A 17,376-nucleotide genomic window follows, 5' to 3' on the forward strand; every position below is an offset into this window, starting at 1 on the left:
TTAGACTGCCACCTAATGAAGACTTCCTAATAAATACACAGTGCTTATTTTATTTGTAATGGAGTCTAAGAGTTTCTTTCTTAAGACTTTAACCTCCTTTTCAAAGGTTCTTGAAGAAGCATAAGATGGAAAATACAAAGATCCACTTTATATAACTCAACTATTCAGAAATTATGAATCTAAGGGATTTGGGAAGACAATAAAAGAATGGGGAAACTAACATTTGTTGAGCATATATGTACCAGGTACTCTGAAGCATGTTCACCTTTCTTTCATACATTTAATCTTCACAGTACATAAATATATCGACTAATTTTTTAGATAAAGAGAATGAAGCTTAAATGGATTATGATTTATAGAAATGGCATAATGGATTTCAAACTTGGTTGGCCCCAAGCCTTTTATTTCTACTACTCTATGTTGTGTGAAAAATGTCAGTGAGTTAGGGTCAATTTTTATTAATTATATTTTGTCTTTGATCTAGTAAGTATCAATGCATATACCTAGATACCAAAAAAAAAAAAAAAAAGATCAGCGAATTTATATTTTTTTGTGGAGTAATTTGGGAATATGGATCAAGATCCTTGAAAATGGTATATTTTGACCTCATGTTCATTTCTGAAAATTCTACCCAAGGAAAAAGATTTAGCTATTTCAATATTCATTAGTGTTATTTATAATAAAGAAATAAAAGTGAATGGCCAAAAGTGGAGGAATGATTTTTGAAAACTTCAGAACATGCACAGTTTGCTATTAAAGAGCATACTGGTATTTAGGGAAGTGCTTAATATATTTCACATAGTAAAAATAGGTTAACAATTAATATTGTATGAGTGTTAATTTCTTAGTTTTAAAAAACAGATTTTAATTGTTCAAGATGTAAACATTAGGAGAAGCTAGGTAAAGCTGTACTGTCATGGTAACTTTTCTGTTTACCTAAACTTATTCCAAAATAAAAGTTTTTAAAAAGTAGGTTACCAAAATATGTGCGTATCAACCTGATTTTGTGAAAGTTGTATATATAGATATCTACATATGTATGTTTGCACTGGAAAAATGAATAAAAGATATATATGAGATGTCAACCATAGTCTACACGCAGTGCTGTGAGAGAGGGAGACAACCTGTGTGCAAATCCCTGGTCAGCATCTCTCAGCCAGAGCCTGGAGGGGGCTTGGTCTACAGCGGGCTTGTGAGATCAGTTTCACAAGAATTAGAGAATCATCTCTAACTCATCGACTTTTTATCTTCCTCCACTCACCATGACTCATATTGAAGTGGAGCACCATGAGCAATATGTGCAATGAGCCTGTTTTTAGGCAAAAAAAAATACAGAAGGTTCAGCTGGATGACACAAGGAAAGCCTCAGAAAGAGGTCTTAAAACCATTTCTTGCTTAGAGTGGCTCAAAGTGAAATTTGCAAGCTGAAGGGGAAATGCACAATTTTGAGCTGCCTGTCCCTGGTAAAGAGCTCCTGGTTTGTTCTCTTTCTCCTTCTAATGGAAATAGAAAGAAATTGGCTGCACTTCATAATGAGGGACCAATCACTCTTAGGCCCCTTGGGGCTTGCTGTAATAGCATTAAGTATGATGAACTCTTTCCATATTCAATTCTAGTGAGTGTATGATGCGATTCCATAGGAAGTATCTTGTAATTTGGCATTAATTAACGTCAATTAATGCATGCAACTGCTAGACTCTAGAATTAATTTCATTACTTTTCCCACACAGATGTTTTCCTTGCCATAGGTAATTAGGGCCCTGTGCTGCTCTTCCCAGGCATTCTCTCTCTGTGCAACAGCTGCTGCTTGGCGTAAGGCAGCTCCCACCCCTGCAAAATCTGTGATCTAGGGTAAGGCTGCCGTTCAAAGGCTAGGCTTTGAGCAGAGGGACAGGGCTTTAAATGCAGGTTCAAGGCCTGCTAGCTTGGTAAACCTAAGCAGTCACTACAGGTCTGTGAAGGCTGATCTGTAAAATGGGAACAGGTGCGAGGCATCCTGCAAGCAGTTGTGACAACAGGAGACTGAAATCCTGAAACCCACGGAGTCCAGGGCTGGGTTAGTCAGTGCTCCAGTAACGGCAGCTCTGGCTGCTACTGAAGCGCAGGCTCTTTGATCAGCAGTACTGCCCACTGTGTCTCATGGGAAAAGACTGCAAAGCGCTCCCAGACGCTTCCATCTGACTCAGTATATTTCTTCATCAATGTTTGGTTTGGGTCAAAGACTTCTAAAGTAATTTTTTTAAAAACACCATGAAAAAAATATTCTCCTAGCATAATTAATAGCCAATGGTGTGAGGTCACAGTCAGTAGGCAGAACCGGAACATAAGGAGGGCTATGGGGAGGACCCAGGGATGTGCAGGGTGCCCAGCACACAGGGCCAGCCAGCAGTGCCCATACCACTTTGCAAGTATGCCCCTCTGTTGGTAGTGACATTCGGGTCCTAGGTCTATCTCCACCACACCATGTGACTCAGAGAAGGCCACTTACCAAGTTAGGCTTCTGATTTTTTTCTCCATGTAATAAGGGTTATTAGAACTTTAGAACTCAAAAAGGATGTTAAGAATCAGACATTACTTTACCATCTGACAGGTCTTTATACTATACCCCATTGAAACCTGTCTGCTTCCCACCTCTGCCCCAACCAACAAACCTCTGTGATGTGGTTGGTGAGTCTGTATCTTCAGGGTGTCAGGGTGTCTGCTATTTCTAAACAGCACGTTCATTCCTGGCTGACACCCTATGTGCATTCAGATGGTTACTCTGGTTTGAATTGCCCTTTCCTTGCCTGCCACCCTGTCCAAATACTTCCTGGGCTTTCTTCTGCAGAGTTTTTCCTGAGGCTCAGACTGACCTCTCCCTTCCCAGAATCTCTCCAATGACAGCAGCAACAGCATTAACCTCCAGAATAACCAGAACAACCTCTCCTCTGGGCTAGGAGCCATGCTAAATGGATTGCATGCTTTTTTTCTTTTAAACTTTGTAAAAAAAAATCCAGAAAGTGGTACTTTTCACAGATGAAGAACTCCAGATTTATGGATGAGATTTGTATAAGCTCATATGCTAGTAAATGACACAGCAAGAAATGCATCATAGATCTCTAGGACTCTACCACTGTGTCTATCCTTCAACAAATATTTATTTAGCACCAAATCCTTTCACGTACCTTAGTATTGTAAAAGTTTCATTTTAAACAAAACCATAAGCTCTGTAGGCAGTCACGAGAACTTTAAAACTCTCCTCATCCTCCACTAATTTTCAACCTTGAAACAGGGCAGTTTTTAAAGCCCATGTATCTGTATATATATCTTCCTTTGGTCTTTACGTTGTTCTATTATTTGTTTCAGAACCTTCATATTAAATGTTCCCACCCAGCACACACACACGCATGCGTCGGTATGCTTGTGCTCACATACGCTTCATTACCATCAGGGTTCTTGAACCCTCTGTGACATGTACCAGTTAGAAATTGACATCTGCAAAGCTGAAATTCCAGCTGTGGCCCCTGAAGAGATTAAGTGCAATAAATTTCTGTAGAAATGATAAATTTAAGATCAAATGTTCTCCTTTGACATAATGAGATCATAGCATTTCTTTCTTCTATGTAATCTCTTGATTCTGGTCCTGTATAACTTTCTAAATGTTGTCTTTTGTGGTTAGCCTTCTGATATTCAGGAGGCCATGATTACTACAGGAAAATGTCTGAGATCTTAAATTTTTTGCCAAGCACAGGATTAGGAATTAGGGACACGAGAGAGAACAGAAGGACATAATAATAGAAATACAGAAACATCACTTGCCAACTACAATGCAGTGTGATGATTGTTTTCAGGAAGGAGCAGGTGCTGTGAGCTCACAGGTGAGGGACACCCAAATTTATACCTCTCCACAGATGGTCTACCTTGTGCCAGGACTTCTCCTGTGACTGCATAGACTGCTTTTTTTTTTTTTTTTTTTTTTTTTTTTTTTTGCATAGACTGCATCTATTTTATTTTGTATCACACAGAATTGTGGGCCTGGTATGCCTTCCTGGCCTACAGTACTTTTGGGGATAGAGACCACTTTACAACTCACTCTAGAGCACCTGTGTCGGGGTACAGCACCCATGGAAGGCTTCATGAAGGAGCTGAGAAAAGCCTGGAAAAATTGGAACAGTGACAGGGTAAGTGATAAGGATGAGTCCAGAAAGAAAGAACAGTGGTGAGAGCACAGAGGGATGAGGGGGAGGGTGTAAGATGTGTTTGGGGAATACTCCCTGTCTGTTCTGTGAGAGAGCCACACTGGAAATTCAGTTTAAGTTGAGAACAGACATAAAGTTATCTAGACGATCATACTGAGCGCCATGAAGAACTGAGAAGCACATTTGTTTGAACAACTTTCCAAATTGAGTTAACAAAGACAGGAAGAGATTGGGGGAGGGTACAGGAGGGAGGCATAGGTAGGAGGTGGGGAGCAAATGGTAGGAAAGAAAGCAGGAATAAAAGTGGGAAGGACAGGGAGAGGAAGGGAAGAAATGAAAGCAGTTTGGTGCATGGGGGAGAAACACAGAAATTTTTCCAGGGTGTTTTTGGGGGAAGGGTGTACAGTATTTATTTCGATGTGTTCACATGTTATATGGTCAATTTCAGGATAAAGAGTCAGTTTAAGGGATTTTCTCTGAAGCAGGTGGGTATGTTCAATCCACTGTTTCTTCACTTAATAACTTTCGTTTTTAAAGATTTTATTTGTTCATTTGAGAGAGAGTGAGCGAGAGAGAGCACAGGCTGGATGGAGGAGCAGGCTCCCCACTGAGCAAGGAGCCCAACATGGGGCTGGATCCCAGGACCCAGGGATCACAACCTGAGACAAAGGCAGACATTGAACCACCCAGTTGCTCCAATAACTTTCTATTTTTATCATCCTCAACACCAAACATCATACTTGGAACATGGTAGATGTTGAACTAAGACCAATAAGGTACAATTTCTGCCTCTCATGGTGGAATAAAAAAAGATGACACACTGACCTGTCCTCTCTATATTCCAGCTTCTCTGTATTCCTGACCTTTTTGTTGTACCCTGACCCATGCCAAGCATGGCAATATTCCGTATCATTTGCATGTGCTGTTCCATCTGTCTAGAATGCTATTCCATCAGGCTGTCTCCCTTACTTCCATAGGGACGTGGCTCAAACATCAAATGCCACCTTATCAGAGATTCTTCCTTGACATCCCCTCCACCTCCATTACTACTCCCCTTGCTCTGCTTTGTTCTACTTCCTGGAACTTACTACCACTTGGCATGATACACTCGCATGTAACGTCTTCCCTAACTACGAGCTAAACTCCATGGGAGTGGGGCCTTTGCAATGTTCCCTACGATCTCTCATTCATGTCTAGGACAACACCTGGCACAGCACACAGGTCCAACAATATCCGTTGAAGGAATGATGATTAGCTTTGGGGTGAACCAGACCTGGCTTCAAATTCTAGCCCTGAGGCAATGGCAAGAACATTTAATCACTAAAAGCCATGTTTTCCTCAAAGTTACGATGAGAAAAATGACAATAGAGCCTATTAACAAAAACCAGTATAAGTAGTACAGCTGAAAAGTACCTAGTGAGTAGGGATGATAGGAAAATAATGTGTGATACTAGCATCATTGTTGCTTAAGAAAATACAGAACAAAGGAAGGAAATGTATGCATAAGTGTCAAGATCTTTAGGGCACCTTCTTTTTTCTTTTCTTTTTTTTTTTTTTTTTAAAGCAGGAGTGAGAAGCATGATGAATTTTCCAGATGCTTGGAAATTGCCACACATGTTATACGGACTAGAGCTACTGTGTCCTGGGGGATCCTGGAAACCCCAGAGGAATGCAGATCTCTGTCATAGAGTGAAGGCCCAGGAATAACAGATTTCTCTTGCACACCTCTGTCCTCTCTTCTGCAGCCTGGGAGGAAAGGACACAGTCCTTCTCACCGCTGGCTGGGCACACAGCATGCAGGGCAAAAAACCTACTCTGAAAGTTGCCCAGGTGAGCCCGTGGCTGCATGTCCCTGTCAGGTTTTCATTGCTGTGTGGGGAGGCCTGTATTATCATGTTTCATGCTTTTCTGGTTGGTTTTCAGGGCTGTCTTTAAGACTGCTAAATTAGGAGAGGCCAAGCTGAAATCACTAATAGTTGAAATCAAATGGCTTTTGCAATATGAAAAATGGGGTCAGAACGTGATGGCCAGGGAAAAAAGCCGAGTGCCAGGTGCCGGCTGCAGGGACAGTCGACAGGGGAAAGGTGCTTGTTCAGCATGTTGGGGAGTAGTAGAGAGTGATCAGAATCTGCAGCTGCCCCAAACTTCTAGCCTCTGCCCAGGCCCCACCCCACAAACTATTCATAAATAAACCGACTGAAAAGAAGGTAAATGAGAGTCACGAAATGTGGAGTCTAATAATGCCAGTTGGTTGGCTAGTGTTGGAACCTTCACTGGCATGGGAGCAGCCAGTTTGATATTTTTTAGATTTGTATAGAAATGCCAAAGTGTTCATCTTCTCTGGAATATGAAAGAGATTTAATATCTTTTGAAGGTGCACTGATAAAGAAATACAAATAGCCAAGAAAAATAAATAAAATTTCTTAACGTCATTCACAATTAAGTAAACCCGAATGAAAACAGTAAGGATATAGTTCTTTGCTCATCAAATGAGTCATGCCAAAAAAATCTTTGATAATGTCTTGGACTATTTATGGCTTGCAAACAGGAGCATCCTTATACTGACAGTGTGCAATGCTACAGTCATCTCAGAGGACAACGTAACAAGGTCTACTAAAATTTTCAATCACATACACTCTCAGACCCGGGGATTTGCCTTCAAAAATTTCTCTTTTCAGCTCTTTTGTGCTCACTGCCTGCACAAATTTGAATGCTTCCTAGACCAAGAAGTAATCTGTGTGTATGTGTATGGATGTATTAGCACTGTGTGAGAGAGCCAAACCTTTACAGGTCTATTAATGAGAGAAGGGCTAACGAGAACATAGGTGACAGCACAGTGGGGTTTTTTGTAGTGAACAGTCATGAAGTGGCCACACTTATATGTGCTGATATAGAAAAAATTTAATTTGCTGTTATGTTCACCAACAATGAATTTGGCCTAACAGTTTTATAACATGAACGTTTGCTGAGTGTGTACATATGTGTACATGCATACATATTCACCTGGATAAGCCCAAACAATTTTGGAAAAAATACAGAAGAAATATTTTAAAAAACATAACTACCTCTGGGAAATGGGAATGGAGGTCAGGAAGTGGATGTGACTTTTCACTTGATGCACCTGAGCATGGCTTATCCTTTTAACTGGCATCGCTGCTACTTTTGATGTTATAAAAGTGATCTATTTTTATAGGAAGAACTGAAAGCACCCTACAGGTAACATATTGAGGCCTGATGAGAACTGAGGTCTCCATCACAGCCCCTCGGCAATGCAGTCACACTCCCCCAAGCCCAGGGCTGCACTCAATATGGAAGTTAACCGGAGCGCTGGAAAATGGGAAGCAGAACGGGATATGCAGTTCTCACCCAAGATCAGAATTTGCAGGACGGTGGTTATATAAAGTTGTGAATCTCCTTTGATTTTTATTTCAGCTTGCAAAATGCTAGTCTGTGGTTCATTTAAGCAAGAGTTTTTGGGCAGTCATTTTCACAGTTGGTTAAAGGGCCAAGGTTGTTTTTCCCCAGTGAAAGAGATTAGTCTTTGTGCAAGTGGTTACAAGGTTACTTACTCATGCAAATAGACAATGAGCTCAGTAATTGTCCCCTGTCCCCTCTCCATGCTAGCATGGATCACCACCAGTACGGAAACAGTCATGTCACTGGCTAGGCCTTTCATTTCAGAGGTGAAAGGGAGGAGCGATAAAGGTCAAACGTGGTACTGCAGGTTTTCTTGCAAGATGATATTTACAGATGCGCATAAATATAGAACTATGCATCCCTGTGTAATTGCCATGTGAAGAATTCTGATTAAAGTTACATTCTTTTCCCCCAAAATCACATATATGTAACATGTAGGACACGATATCAGTGAGTTAGTGAGGTTCTTAACTTCTCCATCGGCCCTTCAGGACTCTGCAGACCCTATGGTGAAAGTCCTTCTTTAAGAAGACATGCTACACAGATAAGGTTATGTATTAGGTCAACAAATGGGTCAGTCTCTGAGCTTTGTTTGTACAAAGAACCAAAATAAAATGAGACATGGCTTTTCACAAAGCTTTTAACCCAACGGTTGATCAACATTTTCTAACTACATACATTATGTACATATACACAAATGTACCTGTTTTAGGTGAATCAATAGGATAAAGGTTTCCTTTTTACAGTTTTAATGCAATGGGTAGCAGTTTTAATGTACTAGGTACATATGATGCCCGAGTGCATGCACATTCATAAACACACACAGATACACACACACACGCACACACATACTATCTAAACAATAAAATCTTTGTCTCCAGGATGAGGACCTGTCAATTTGTCCTCAGTTAAAAGCAGGGGCCAATAACAAATGCCACATCCAATAAATATGTTTGAAATTTTCCAATAATAATTCCTGTGATTGACTGCAATTGAGGTTGCTCTCCCCAGCCCACCTCCCAAGGCAGAGAGGTAATGCAAGGAAGAGTAACATCCTTGGCACACTGTAAACTACTAGACAGTCAGATCCCAGAGCACAGGGGTAGAAATGTCTGTGGCAGTCATAGACTGTCACAGAGCAGGACAAAAGCTCTTTCCAGAACTTACCTGCCCTCTGCTATGGAGACTTCAGTGGAAACAGAAATCAATTATAAAGTGTAATCTAGGGAAATCTGAAATGAGACTAAAACTGAACTTTGAATAACAAGCCCAGATATTTGTAAGCCACCCTATGAGGATGAGCCAAATAAGAGAGAGAGGGATTTTTCCTGTGTCAAAATAACAGAATTCCGGAATCCATTAAAATCAGAGAGAAATTACTTATTCAATGTCAGAAATATTGTATTTTGACATATACCCTATTAGATGTATGACCTAGAATATAAACAATGGGCTGCACAGACTTAAATTTTGTCCTAAATAATACTGCAGGGATAGAAATACAAGAAGGATCTCAATCAGAAAATAGAGAAGTAACACACGGACATTGGAATTTCCTGCAGCAACTGACCAGCCTGGAACCTGAGTTTAATAAATACGGTCTCCTCTACATACACTAATACCTTACTACTCTGATCAATCTGCTCTTTCCTTCTTTCCTCTTCCTCTCTGTTTCTTTGACTGGTGTCCTGGTTATCAAGTACCTTGAGGAAGAGGAAGAAGAAGGAAGAGAGAGAGGGAGGGGGAGAAAGACAAAGAGAGGGACTGGGTATGATACTGAAAAAAAAAATATATATATATTTTTATACCCAGTCAGGTCAGGCATTATGCCTAGATCCTTTATTTCAATTGGTAGGTAATTTTTTTTTCTGTTTTGTTTTGACAGGGATAACTTTTCAAATTAAATCCCTTTATTGAATTTTCACTCTTGGGTAGTTTCTGAAGATGCTGCCTTTGCAAAAAAGTAAAATAAAATAAATAAAATTAGAACTGATCTATTTCATGCCATGTGAAAGCTGAGCCCAAGATGACAGTTTGGCATTATCAACCTTCATGGCTGCAGGGAGCATAGGAATAATGTCGGGTGAAAGAAAACGTGCACATCAGAGTAAGCGAGGGACTTATTGTTTTCAGGATGTGGGGTTATGTGATTAGATGCCACAAGCCAGAGCAGTATTATCCCCAAAAGTTTAAAAATGAAAGCAATCTGGGATGTTGCCAATTCCATCTGGAGCTTCCTAAACAAGAGGTGCAGTCATGGGAGACAGACCCTAAAGCTCTTTCATTAGTTTTTTGTTATGGGACTTGGTTACTCTTGAACATGTTCTGCTGACCAGCAGCATGGGCTTCGCTTGGGGACTTATTAGGAATGCAGACTCTTGGGTCTCTATTGAACCAGAATCCACATTTTAACACGATCCCTTGTTGAGCCATGTTATGTTCAGATGTGAGGCGCAATGCCCTAAAAATTTCCGACAACTTAATAAGTGACTTGTTCAATTGGCCAACTATGTATTCACTCACTCAACAGATATTTATTAAGCTCCATCTACACGACCCTGTGGCACATGCTGGAGACATGATTATGAACAAAGATACACATGGTCCCTTCTCTCCTAGAACCTGGAGGCCAAGTCATTGTAATTAATCACTACAGATGGTCCAGATATAAACACCCATTTCTATTTTTTTAACTGGTTATGTGAAATAATTTTAGTCTCACATAAAGGCTGCAAAAACTAGTATAGAGAGTTCCCCTGTACCGTTCTCCTGGCTACCCCCAAAGGTAGCATCCCGTATAACCATAGAATGAAAGCAAGCAAAATATGAATTGTTTTAGACTGAGAGTTCAATAAATGGATTGTCCTGAGAAATGGATGCCTTTTCTGTTTTTGATATTATTCTACAGTTTTTTGCAACTTTCCTGTGAGCCGAAAATTATTTCAAAATAATAAGTTAAAAAAATAGAAATGGATGTTTACACCTGAACCACCCATAGTGATTAATTACAATGAACTGGTCTGGGAAGGGAGAAGAGAAGAGGACAGTCCATGTGGAAGAACCAGCAGGTATCAGAATCTTGTGGTGAGACAGAGGGCCCTGCATGTTCCAATGAGAACAAGCCTACAGGCCTGTAGACAAGGAGTGAGGAGAAGACAGAATGAGATGAGCCAGGAAACAGGCAGGTACTGATTATGCCGGAGCTACAGGTCAAGGTGAGAACTTTGACCAAATGTCATGAATCGTTCTGCCTAAGGAAAAGATTGCTCTGGCTCTTGTGTAGTAAAAACTGAATTTTGGAATCCAAGATAGCAGAGTCAGTTCTAGAGCTGAAAGGGTTGCCACCAGAAAGAACCCACTGAAGGGGTGGCTCTAAACTTTCAGCACATTCTGTGTCAGGCACAGTGCTGCGCCCAGTACATATGGCAGTCCCACCTGAGTTTATTTTTATTTTTTTCCCACCTGAGTTTAAAATGGAAAAGGTGAGGTCAGCTTGGACCCTGATCTGTCCCCTCACTGATTCTGCCAAAGAATATATTCATTCCCCAAAGGGGGAGCAAAACCTCTGGAGATGAAAATTTTCATGCCCTGTGCATAGTAATGAAGTAGATGTGGTTTCTAGAGAGTTTGGAGCACAGAGGTGACCTGCTTCTTCATGCGGTAAGCTGGTAAGGGATAGGTATCTTCCGCTTTTGCATTCAGATGAGCTGAGGGCAAGTGGACAGGAACAAGAGACAGTGACAATGAAGTTATTGGACTGTGAGGGATATTTGTGAAACATAAAGTCTCAAAATTAGATTATCACCTTCTGGCTCAGTGCTGGACCCCCTCATTGGTTTGGGCTACCTGCAGATTGTCAATTCTCCTTCTTTTCTCTACACTTGAGACAACTTCCTCCTCCCAAATGCCATCCCTCTAGCCTTTCCTCATCTCACCTCTTTTTCTTCTACATGGTTCCCCTTTTCTCTTTCTTTGAACCCTTTCACCTGTGGTGTCTTATCTTAGGTCTGGCAGATTCCTCCCCTCCTTGGCCCTTCTAGAGATCCTCTGGATCAAAGAAGAAGAAGGAAACATATGAAGTTGCTGCTGCTGTTTAAATATATTAAACTTTCTATGTTTTGGTTTCCTCTTCTGTAAAATCAGAAAAATAACCTACAAGTTGTTGTGGGGATTAATTGTGATAAAATATATAAAGTGATTAGCATAATTCCGCATATAGGTAAGTGCTCAGCCAATTTTTAGCTAGGACAGGAATCACTCTGATTAACATTTCATTTACAGATGGAGAAGCAGAGGCATGAAGAGTTTAAGTAGCCTTTTTAAGTGACTAATTTTTCACAATTAGTAAGTGAATTTTTGAGTCCACTGGACATGGGTTTGGATCCGGGACCACATTTTTTCTGTATCATGTCCCCAAAAGCTGCAATGTCCATACAAAGTGCAGGCCCTACAGCAGCTCTGGCTAAGAACTACTGAGATGCCACTAAACCTACTCAACGGATGCTTCCCTCTACCTGTTAATGATGAGGGATGGTTCTCTTGTCCCTGTCCTTTCCAAGTGCTTTGTGACTTTCCAGACAAAACATGGAGACACTGCCTAGACCGTATCTGATAAAATAAGGAAACTAGAAAAACAAATCCAAACAAAACGGCAACAATAACATAATAATAACAATAGCTACAAAAACACTTCAGTAGTAAGAAATTGGGGTGTTTCCCCCAAACCTGGAAAGAAAAACACCTTGATTGGATAAGTAATGTTAGAAATCATTAAGACAATTCTGGATGACTAAGGACTTGGATTATTACTGCTGTGATTTTCCTAGACACAGACACAGCTCATGGCAAATTGGTAAAACTAGCATCACTATGAAAATCATGGGGAAGTTGAATTACTTACGACCATCTACAGTTCTGGCCTCGAGATGCACAAGGTCTGGTTCCTTATTTGACCCCATTACGGACCTAAAAAATGGAGAAACAGGAAAACGAATACCAACATTAATGACTTCACCATGTGCCTCAGAGAAACTCAGCTGAGCCCCTGGCCTACTAACATTCACAGAATTCAAACACCACAATCCTTGGAATACATCTACTGTATTTATTTATATGGTCTGACAGTAAAATTTCCACTTCAAATAAAAACTATAATGGAACCTTTATTTGATGAAGGCCAGCCCTAACTCTGACAAGGATGTTGTGTTATTAGCTCAGACTTGCAAATAAGTCCAACACATGGCATGTGTGTCCTCCTGTGACAATCTCACTGACAGTATATTAAACTTTCAAGACTTATCAGGCAAATTCCAGGCAGGCTGCTTTAGCTGGGTGACTTGAACAGTGATTTACATAGCAAGCTAATCTAATTAATTTTTCCATTTGAAATGAGGGCAGCCCCTGTGGCCCAGTGGTTTAGCACCGCCGTCAGCCCAGAGTGTGATCCTGGAGGTCCAGGATCGAGTCTCACATCGGGCTCCCGGCATAGAGCCTGCTTCTCCCTCTGCCTGTGTCTCTGCCTGTCTCTCTCTCCCTGTGTGTCTGTCATGAATAAATAAATAAAATCTTTAAGAAAAAAAAAGAAATGAGCAGTACAATGTCCCTCTATCCTACAAACTAAACAATCCATGTAACCCCACCAATGCAGTGGGCAGTGTGGCACAGGGTGATCATTCTCTGTATTGTTGAACCAGTGTGAGGAAATGCAGATGCACCTCATTTAATGATACATGCCTGAAACTATATGTGTAAGTAAAATAAAATAAAAAGCAAAATAAAAGTCTATTTTGAATGCCTTGGAGGCACTTATTATTTAGTGTAATCTTGCAGTGAGCCATATTAAGTAGAAAATAATTATTCTGTTACCTGAGCTATAATAGATAGTCAAATGTTGAATGAAAGAAGGAAGGAAATGAACAGAAGGAGGGGGTATATAATGGTCTGTGAGCTCTCTGAAATAAGTAAATTAATCATTGTCCTAAGGGCATTCCTAGCACTCTTCTTATTTGAACTCATTTTCTCAGCTCAAAGAGTCTGAAGCATAGCTAGCTTAGTCTCCCCTCATCTTAAGAAAGAAGACCCCTAAAGGCCCTATTATCACTGTCAGTAACTTTTCTCTGATTGATGCATGGCCTGAATTTCAGAGTCTGTGCTTGAAACATTACACCCTGCTTTCTTTTTCCAGGCAGCAGAAATGGCCTAATAAGGATTTAATAATAAACCTAATGGGTTTAATAATTTTCCTCAAGGAGACAGGGGCCCAGCCCTCGGCCACTTCACATCATTGGAATCTGAATGTGGGCAGTTGGTGACATTTTGACCATCACTTCAGTCAAGTACTAGAGCACCTGTTGGTCTAGGGATGGTGGTTCTCCATTTCCCACACAGAAGCACTGACTGGATCCATAGGCGACCTCTTCTGACAAAGCCACATTCGTGATATTAAAGAAAACAAGCTCCCTAAAAACCTTCAAACTAGAAATTGCAGCACCTGTTTTTTGTAAATTATTAATGGATAGTTACAAACTGCTCATCTCTCACCATGCCTGCTACCCTTAGTTTCTTCCTTAAAATGACTAGCACCTATGATGCCCAGGAGAAGGCTAGCATTCCAGAGGCACATGTTAAAAACTAGCATGCAGACCTATCTGCTTGGCTAATGGTGAGTGTCAATGGGAGACCAAATAATTACTCTGCATTCGCTTGCATCTTTCCATGTGCTCATGGCCCTGAATCAATAATAGCAGTTGGCTCTTAAGATCTTTTGTTATTTCTAAAGACAGGATGTGTTGTTTCATGTGATGTTTCTGCTCTTATCAAATCACAAAAAGAGACAGGAACAAAACCGAGTCCCTTGTTTCTCTGGAGTCTACTATGGCTAACCAAATCCCCTTACCCTGGCCATTTTTTTTTTTCCCATCTGGAGTAAAACAACTACAACAAAATAAAATTTTAAAGTCAAACTACAATGTTTCCAACAACTTTTATTTGCTACTAGGCTCATCCCTTTTCCTAGTAGTCTGGGAGGACCTCTAGATCTGCAGTCACAGATCATAAAGAATTATTACTGCTTTTACTTCATGGCCCTGGTAAATTCTCAAAAGCTGAAGCCAAACAATGCTAAATGTCTGCAGAGGTGCTGGTTTTAATGGTCCTGTCATTGACCAGACACCTTGCAGAAGCACATCACCGCAGTTGACCACAAAGTATCATTCTCTAGCCTATTTATACATTCTACTTGTGGCCCTGGCGTTCAGCGGTTATCTGTGTATATTATGACCAATTATTGTGCTTTGCTTACTAATGGTGACAATAATGGTAACAGGTGGTTTGCCACGGGTTGGCAGGAGGAGAAAATGGGGCAGGATGGTTAAAGGATACAAACTTTCAGTTATAAGATGAATAGGACCTGAGGATGTAATGTACAGCTAGATAAGTATAATTGATAATACTGTATTGTATAACTGAAATTAGTTAGGAAAGTATAACTTTAGCTTTGAAAGAAAGAAAGAAAGAAAGAAAAGAAATGAAGAAAGAAGAAAGAAAGAAAGAAAGAAAGAAAGAAGAGAAAGAAAGAAAAAGAAAAGAAAGAAAGAAAGAGAAAAAGAAAGAAAGAAATACTGACAGAAAGAAAGAAAGAAAGAAAAAGAAAGAAGAAAGAAAGAAAGAAGAAGAAAGAAAGAGAAAAGAGAAAGAAAAAAGGTAAATATGTGAGATGATGGATCTGTTAACTCAGTTGTGGAAATCCATTCACACTGGATATGTTTCTGAAATCATCACATGGTATACTTTGAATATAATTTTATTTGTCAATTATACCTCAATAAGGCTCAAAAATAACAGCAAGTTAAAAGTGCATAAACATAAAATTTAATCCAAAATGTTCCCTTGATATCTTCTTTTTGCAGTGAGAGCTTAAGAATGTCTTCAAGTATCTGTATCCATCATGACAGTAAGTCTGACTTTTGGTATTAAGCACAAAGGGTTGGACACCCTTGCTTTATGCTTTTAGATTGCCCTGTATATATGTATTCCTGTCATGGTTCATAATGGTTTGCTCGATCTCTTTGCATAAATGCCCCTTTTACTTTATTGAGCTCCCACAATGCAGGTGCTCTGTTTTATTATCACCAAATTCTCTGTGCTTACTAGAGCATAGAGATGAATGTTTCCTCAGTAAACATATAGACAACATTTTTACACTGGTTAGTATCTACTATAATATCTGATATATTGGGTTATTCAATTCTGGGACTCAAAAAGAACCTCTCTGCAGTATGAGATGAAAAATTTTGATCCAGGGTCCTTTAATTATATAAGAAGGCAATAGGTGGCTGTATCTAATATATCTTTATATTGCCTGTGTATTTGAGAAAATGAATTCCCTTTTTGAACTAAATTTCACAGAAGGGCAGGGAAGTCTTCATGTCTTAGCAAGTGTGTGTGTGTATTTAGGGTCTCTGGAATTCCCTTCTACCCTTATTCTACTTTCTTAACCCTTTTTAAAAAATGTTTTTGTTATTCTGTTTTTTTAATTTTCATGTATACAATAAAATAATTCAATAATCCTATACATCTTTCAGTGCTCACCAAGATAAGTATATTCTTACATCCCTTTATTTCACCTATCCTACAGTCCACCGTCCCTCTGGCAAACACCAGTTTCTTCTCTGTATGTAAGGGTGTTACTTTTGGGGGCACCTAGGTGGTTCAGTTGGTTAAGCAGCTGCTTTCAGCTCAGTTATGACCTCAGAGTCCTAGGACTGATCCCAGGGTCCTGGGCTTGAGCCCCAATTGTGCTCTCTGCTTAGCGGGGAATCTGCTTCTCCCTCTGCCACTCCTCCTGCTTGTGCTCTCTCTCTTTCTCTCTTTCAAATAAATAAATAAGATCTTTTTTTAAAAAAGTTTTTTTTTTGTTTCTTTTTTTTCTTTGACATTTGTTTCTGAAGTTCTACATATGAGTGAAATCATATGGTATTCATCTTTCTCTGACTGACCTCTAGATTCATCCATGATGCTGCAAATAGCAAGATTTCATTTCCTTTTTTTTTAAGGCTGAGTAAAATTCCATAGTATACATATACCATATATTTATCCATTCGCCTACCAATGGTAACTTGGGTTGCATTCATACCTTGGCTATTACGAGCAATGCTGCAATTAATTTTTAATTGTCAGAGTGGCTAAAATAAAAAGTATAAGAAATACCAAGTGTCGGCAAGGATGTAGAGAAAAAGAAATCCTTATGTACTCTTGGTGGGAAGGCAGGCTGGTATAGCCACTGTGGAAAACAGTGTGAAGGTTCCTCAAAAAATTAAAAAATAGATATGATCCAGTATACTGGATGTTTTAATCAATAAAACAAAGCTAAAATAAGTCTTCCTAGAATATATATCTTAAAGCACTTAGCAGATCCTTTGTAGATAGCAAGGGTTCAGAAATGTAGCAGATTTCTTTCTTCTTTTTTTCCTTTCTTATTTTAGGAGGTAGATAGGAAATGTAAATATTCACTTGAAAATTTTTTATTTATTTATTTATTTTTAATTATTTTTTTTTACTCACTTGAAAATTAAAGCTAATGTTGGTAATAAAAATTTTTTGAGATTTCACGGGTCCCCTGTTAGCAAATATGATTTATCAACATGATTTATCATCATAAATCAAAAGATAAAAAAAGAGTCAACCGCCCAGAGAGCAACTATATGAATAAAATCACTTTTTTATTCAGTGAAACATTCCAAGCCCCTAATATATGGTAAGAATAAGGCTATGGATTCCCTGT

At 39.5% G+C, this 17,376-nt stretch overlaps 1 protein-coding gene across 1 annotated transcript in view; it reads right to left on the minus strand.

Moving 5' to 3' along the window:
* SORCS1 (sortilin related VPS10 domain containing receptor 1) overlaps window positions 1-17,376 on the minus strand; it is a 499,230-nt gene that overhangs the window by 122,629 nt on the left and 359,225 nt on the right. Inside the window, 1 exon segment of the mRNA XM_038578743.1 lies at window positions 12,496-12,560. Within this exon segment, the coding sequence (XP_038434671.1) occupies window positions 12,496-12,560 (65 nt within the window).

This window comes from Canis lupus, chromosome 28 (assembly GCF_011100685.1).
Source record: "Canis lupus familiaris isolate Mischka breed German Shepherd chromosome 28, alternate assembly UU_Cfam_GSD_1.0, whole genome shotgun sequence".
Lineage (NCBI taxonomy): Eukaryota > Metazoa > Chordata > Mammalia > Carnivora > Canidae > Canis > Canis lupus.